Genomic DNA, 7,113 nt, shown 5'->3' on the forward strand with positions numbered 1-7,113 from the left:
CCTGTTGTGTTTTCTCCTTCCTGTAGCCCTGTCCCCACAGCTCCCGTGCCGCCCTGGCCTCCTGTTCCCAAAGCCCTCTGGCTTCTACCATGGAAATGTGTGGCGCTCCCTGGGCTGTTCCAGCCGCTCCTTCCCCACGGCTGACAGCATCCTCGGCTGCCTGGCTGGCCGCATCGTCCACATGATGGGGGACTCCACGCTTCGGCAGTGGTGGGAGTATCTGCGCGACACCGCGCCCTGTGAGTGACCGTGGGGGCGGGGGGTGAGGCACTGGAGACCCGGGAAGGAAGAAGTGAGCAGGAGGGGCTTGGAAGGATGCACTCGTGCTTGGTGGGGACGTGGGGCAAGCGAGTGAAGACGATCAGGTCGGCAGGATGCAGTTACTACCCCGGAGCTACCTTCTTGCTTTATGCTGCGAGCTCAGATGACCGATTAAAACTTTCAAGTAGCACAGTGTGTGATGAGAACAAAAGAGCTTTCATTTAGTATCTAAGTAAAACCCTAAGTAGTCTCTTAGTAAAATTAAAATGTGAAAGACGTTAAGTTCAAAGTTTTGTTCTGCCTCTCTGAATTTCTTTCTCTCCTCTTTTTCCTCTTCCGCCTCTTCTTTTACATCCTCCTCCCTTTTTCTTCAGCCTTCACGATGAGCTACATTTCCAGCCCTTTTTTATTTTTTTAGTTTGAGACAAATTCTTGCTAAATTTCATAACTGCCCAGGATGGAATGAAACTTATGATCCTCCTGCCTCAGTCTCCTAGAGTGCTGAGACTACAGGCTTGCACCACCACACCTGGCTATGCGCCTGAGTCTTGGCCAGTGGTTTGGAAGAGTAGTGGTCCCCTTAGCACCTGAAGCCTTAGCAAGAGCTGATGAGTGTGTGTGGTTTTCTCAGCCCCTCCAAAATTAAATCAACACAACCCCAAATCTTACATGTATCTAAATAGCAAATATTACTGGAAAATAAATCTATCACAAGACTTGTGAGTAAACTCTCCCTACCCCCAATTTGGAAAATAAAAACAAACACTAAGTTTTTAAAGCAATTATTTTAAGTTAAAGTATGTCCCAACTGTCCAAGACTTACTACAACAATGTTATAAATCTCAGGTGGCTGGGAGGTAGTTCACTGGGAGAGTGCCTAGCATGTAGGAAGGCCTAACTGTGATCCCCAGCAAACAAAAAAGGTTTGATTCACAAGAAAGTAAAAATAACACATAGAACGCCAGACAGACTGGTGCACATAATCTCTATAAACTCAGTTGTTAAGCTATCAACAAGGGTAACCCTGGCCCTTGCTTACCACCTGACGTCATCTCCAGTTTCAGACAGGACACTCAGACACTTTCCTAGACTTCTGCAAAGTTTAGAATTTCCCATGTTGTCATTGTAGTCACTAGGTGCAATTTAAGATCCTCATTTATTTTAAACAGTTGTGATCTAATAGATAAGCCCTACATGGCACATATGTAAAGCTATGACATACACGTACGCCCGTGAAATACTCTTTACACATGAGATAATTAATGTGTCTATCGCCCCCAAAGTTTTCCTCATGCCCCTTGGTAACCCTTCCATCTCAGCCTTCCCAGCCCCCATCCCTGCACGCCTTCCTCTTTCCGTCTCTGAAGCTTAGTTTGCATTTTCTAGAACCTTATACAGTGGAGCCATACAGTGTGCAGCCCACGGTACACTGCTTCAACTTGACATAATTATTGTGCGATTCACCCACATTTCTGTGTGTGACAATAATTAGTTTCCTTTTCATTACTGAGTATTCCATTATAAGGATGCACCAGGACCTCCGTATCCACTCATCTGTCGATGGCCATCTAGACTGTTACAATTTTTAGTTCTTGTAAATAAAAGTGCTATGAATATCCTGGCAAGTCTTTGTATGAGTAGATGCTTTTGTTTCTCTTAAGTAAATATCAAAAATCGGAGTGGCTGGATTACATGGTAGATGCACAGGTGATCAAAATATATGGTGAATGTTTAAATTTTTAAAGCTTTATTACAGTAAATGACACATTGCCACGAGTCCTCCCCTCAAAACCCTCTCCCCTGCTTTGAACACACTTATCAGTGTACTTGCCGCTTTCTGAGGCAGTCCCAGCAGCGCTCTTTCATGTCTTTACAAGGTGGTACAGGGTTTGCCTTGCACACACAAGGACATGCCTGAGTGGTTCCCAGCACAGTCAGAGAGAAAAAAAAGGAAAAGGTTTGATTTGCAAGGAAGTAGAGAGGTAAACCAGCCAGAATGCCAGTCAGACTGGTGCCCACCATGTCTATAAACTCAATTGTTGAGCTATCATAAGGATAAGGGTAGCACTTGCTTACTACCTGATTTTTATTTCCAATCTCAGATAGGAAGCTCACACTTGATTTATATATATAAATATATATAAATATAAATATATTTTTATATATAAATAAAGTATAAATATATATATACTTTTTTTGGTACCAGGAATCGAACTCAGGACCTTGCACTTACCATGCAGGTGCTTATGCCACTGAGCTATATCCCTGGCCGTGTGTGTGTGTGTGTGTGTGTGTGTGTGTGTGTGTATATATATATATATATATATATATACATACATATGCCAAGTGCTATCTGACAAAAAGGCAGCCTTGTAAAAATATGAGGCTGTATCCTCATCCACCTTATTTGCCAGATCTGGCACCGTGAAACTTCTGGCTCAAGGTAAACATTTAAAATTGATTCAGGATATCAAGACAGCCATGACAGTACAACTAAAGACATTTTAAAAATAGGCAAGCACATGGGATAAGCGTGTTCGAAGTGAGGGGGAGGATTTTGAGGGGGATTAATAGTGATGTGTCTTTTACTGTAAATAAACTTTTGTTCTGTTTTTCAAGAGAGGGTCTCACTATCCAGTTCAGGCTGGCCTTGAACTCACCATGTAGCCCAGGCTGGCCTCAAACTCCTGGCAATCCTCCTGCCTCAGCCTCCCAAGTAGCTCAGTGAGTAAGCCCTGGGTTCTATTCCCAGTACCACAAAAAAACTGTTTTACACTGAGTTACAGCTATCATGACATTTCAGCTTGAATATTTAAGTATAAATCTTTTTTAAATGAATATTTTATGTGCAACCAAAATAAGAGGATGACACCTAACAAGATGAGTAACAGTTCCTTAGATTTAAGGAGCTATTCATTTCACCAACTGTCCTCAATTCTCCTTCAAAAGCCTATAGAGGGGCTGGGGATTTAGCTCAGCGGCAAAGCGCCTGCCTGGCAAGCGTAAGGTCGTGAGTTCGGTTCCCGGTACCGGAGAAAAACCAAAAAAAAAAAAAAAAAAAAAAGCCTATAGAATTTTTCTAAAAGTTTTTTAAGAGCAGTAGGTTCCCAGCAAAACTGAGAAAAAGATACAGAGATTTCCCATATGCTTCCCTCCCCCACCACATACCTATGTTCCCACATTAAGAACGTCTTCCACCTGGGTAGTGCATTTGTTGTAACAGAAGGATCTACACTGTCATTATGACCCGTCATAATTGTCTAAAGTCCATCGTTTACATCAGGGTTCACTCCTGGTGTTGTACATTCTATGGGTTTGGATGAATGTGTAATGATGTGTAATGATCCACCATTATGGCATCATGTACAGTATTCTCACTACCCTAAAAATTCTTTCTCTTCCTTTTACCCTTCCCCGCCTCTGCCCTCTATTCTTGGCAAACACTGATCTTTTTACTGTCTCTATAGTTTGGCCTTTTTACAAGGTCATATCATTGGAATCATACAGTGTGCAGCCTTTCCAGATTAACTTCATTGATTCAGTAACTTGCGTGTAAGTTACTCCATGTTATTTTGTGGTTTGATGCCTCGTTTCTTTTTTTTTTTTTCCCCTGGTACCGGGAATCAAACTCACGACCTTGCACTTGCCAGGCAGGCGCTGTGCCACTGAGCTAAATCCCCAGCCCCAGATGGCTCGTTTCTTTATAGCCCTGAATAACATTCCATTGTCTTTATATATCATTGTTTATTTACCTGCTCACCCACTGGAGAACATCTTAGTTGTTTTCAGATTTTGTCAATTACGAGTAAAGCTTCTACAGACATCCATTTGCAGGGTTTTCTGCAGAAAGAAGTTTTCAAATTCTTTGGGTGAATACCAAGGATAGAATTATGTTGTTTTGTTTTGTTTTTTCAAAGCCAATATCCATTCCAGGACCTGGTTTTGCCCTTTGGTTTCTTTAAATTTAGACTCAGTGAGAGTTGTCTCGTCAAATGTTCCATGTTCTGGGTTTGTGTGGTTGCTTCAGTACGGTGACGTTTAGTTTGTCCTTTAATTCTGGAATTTCCTGAATGTTGGAATTTAGATAGATTCATTTTTAAGCTTTTGCATAAGTGACATTATAAACACTGTAGCACATGGGGAAATGATAATATCTGATTGCCTATCATTAGTGATGGTGAGACTGCCTGGGTGAACAGATAAAATCTTGGTTCACCCTGGTACAGCCATGTTTTTCCCTTGAGAACAGAGAGGAATCTATGCTGTGTTATTTCGGCACCGTGTAAATGATACAAAATCCCCATTAACTATGCTCATAATGATTTTCACCCAGTGATTATTATTGCTTGAATCAACCATTTTGAAACGTTTGCAAAATATTGATTTTATAACTCTATTATTTCTTCTACATTTATTTACTAGCCTTCTTTTGTAAAATAATACTTTCTTTCATTAACTTGAATAACAGGTTACCCAAAAACAGAATTCTTCCTACAAATGCAATATATATAGTATCTCGCCCTCCCTTTTTTGTGTGTGAGACAGGGTCTCACTATGTAGTTCAGGTTGGCCTTAAACTCACTATGTAGCTTAGGCTGGCCTTGAAATTGAAGTGTTCTTCCTGCTTCAGCCTCCTGAGTGCTACAATTACAAGTACACACCACCATGCCCACCTGGCCATATTCCCTTTTAATTACCAATTTACAAAAAAAAAAAAAAAAAAAAAAAAAAAGAACTGGTTTAAGAGTTGCTTCAAATGGTAACAAAAGACTTTATCTTTTTTGAAGATATCATTGTGGACACATGGATTTTTATAAATTCAGTGTAACTGAGTCAGCACTATCATTATTTTCTCTAATATTGAAATTTTCACAATGTGTGGCAGGTGGGCGCCTGTGTCTTTTTTTGATATTTTTTTTTTAATTTTAAAGAGAGTTTTAAAAATCAGTAATTTCTGATGTAACTTTGACATTAAAAGCCCATTTAGTTTCTGGCATGAAGTGTCCCAGACACACATTGTACCTATTTACCCCCAGACTTGGAATCCGCTGCTTCTCTTTGGGGAGTTAGAAATGCATATCTGGGCACAGTTAGTGCTTATGATCATTGAGTAACAAGTTTTTAGGTCACTCAGCACACAAAAGACATAGATAGGTGATAGATACATAGATAAAGTAAACATTGTGACATTCATTGCGTATCTCTTTGTTTCTTTGCTTGTTTGGGGGTTGAACCCAGAGCCTTAGCACCAAGCTCCATCCTCAGCTATTGTAAAATTTTTTAAAGTATTAAAACAGGGTCTCACTAAGTCCCTACATTGCCCAGGCTGGGCTCCAAATGTTGGTCCTCCTGCCTCAGCTTCCCAGAGTGCTGAGATTAGATGTGTGCACTAGAATTTATTTTAGAATCTGTGTTTATTTATTTGCGCTTATAGGTGCATCTCATTTCTCCTGTCTTGAAAAGTCTATAAGAGATTTTACCTATTTGCCGTATCTGACCATATTTTTTAAAAAAATATTATCAAAGCAACACCACCACTATTAGAAATAACAATAAAACTGCTGAGTGAAATTAAAGACTCTTGTCAGTAACTGTAGTTGTGTCAAAAGACTTCCAAAGCTGACTTGAAGAAGCTTCCACTGGACGAAAAAAGGGAAACTTTGGGAACATCAGGGCGGGCAGTAACTACAGAGGATTGAGACCCAACAGATGTGTCTAAATCCACCATAAGGATAACATTTTGGACAATTTTAGGCAACTGAGTCATTATTTTAAGAACTGATAAATAAAGGAAAAGAATAAAGTCTTTCTTCTGTCTTTTCTGTGCAACCCAATATTTGGTGAGGCAAGTTTCTTTCTATAAAAAGAGTCCAGGTAAAATAAAGAAAGAAAAAACACTAGAATATGATGATTCTGTAATGCCTAGTAGATTGATGGATCTAAAAAGAATTATAGAGATAGGCCTTTTGCAAATGGGGAGGGGACCAAGAGCTGTAGGGAGGAGAGGAGAAGGTAAAGCAAAAAGAATTAAGCTGTGCTATGTCCATGTACTGACCCCCCATGATGAATGTAACCATTATATACCAAAAACATGTACTAATTTAAACTTTTTAAATCTAAAAAATAGAAATAGTTATCAATTCATGCTCCTATCACAAAAAAGCAGAGATATCTAGGCACTATCTGCCTTCTAATGAAAGCATATACCTGCCATCCATGAAGTACTGGCCTCCAAAGTGGAATGTAACCCAGGCACGGCAGCGCACACCAGTAATCTCAGCACTCAGGAGGCTGTCAGAGGATAACCATGAGTTCAAGGCCAGCCTGAACTACATAGACAGACCTTGTCTCAAAAAAATAATTACAAAAGATTTAAATTATATATATTCTGTAGTTACAATGCAAATATATTAGAAATCAATAACAAAATATTCTTGATAGACATATCATGTTCACAGATATCTCAGAACTAAAGTAACTACAAATTTCATACTATCAATTAAAATCCCAATAGCAGTATTTTCCATGAAATTTCAGTTTACGGAATGAAATATATGGAAGTGTTAAAAATTTTTTAAAAGCCTAGAGATGTAGCGTAGGCTCAATGCCCAGTAATGCACACACATGTGTGCACATACACACACATACACACTTTACTTTTTTGCCAGCAGTTCTTCTTGGTCCACATTCTTTTTTTTTTTTTTTTTTTTGTACTGGGAATTGAACTCAGAACCTTGTGCTTGCCAGGCAGAAGCTATGCCACTAAGCTATATCCTTAGCCTCTTGGTCCACATTCTGCCAGCATTTTTTTTTTTTAAATTTTAAAGAATAAAAGAAGGATAACATAATAAT

The 7,113-nt window shown here is 39.6% G+C and overlaps 1 protein-coding gene across 1 annotated transcript in view; it reads left to right on the forward strand.

Annotated features, from left to right (window-relative positions):
- The window catches only part of LOC102026920 (NXPE family member 3-like), a 30,651-nt gene that overhangs the window by 18,355 nt on the left and 5,183 nt on the right, over positions 1 to 7,113 (forward strand). Inside the window, exon 4 of the mRNA XM_005413739.1 lies at positions 27 to 239. Within this exon, the coding sequence (XP_005413796.1) occupies positions 27 to 239 (213 nt within the window). The remainder of the gene's footprint in view (positions 1 to 26; positions 240 to 7,113) is intronic.

Source organism: Chinchilla lanigera, unplaced genomic scaffold (assembly GCF_000276665.1).
Source record: "Chinchilla lanigera isolate Chin_1 unplaced genomic scaffold, ChiLan1.0 scaffold00172, whole genome shotgun sequence".
NCBI classification, from domain to species: Eukaryota; Metazoa; Chordata; class Mammalia; order Rodentia; family Chinchillidae; genus Chinchilla; species Chinchilla lanigera.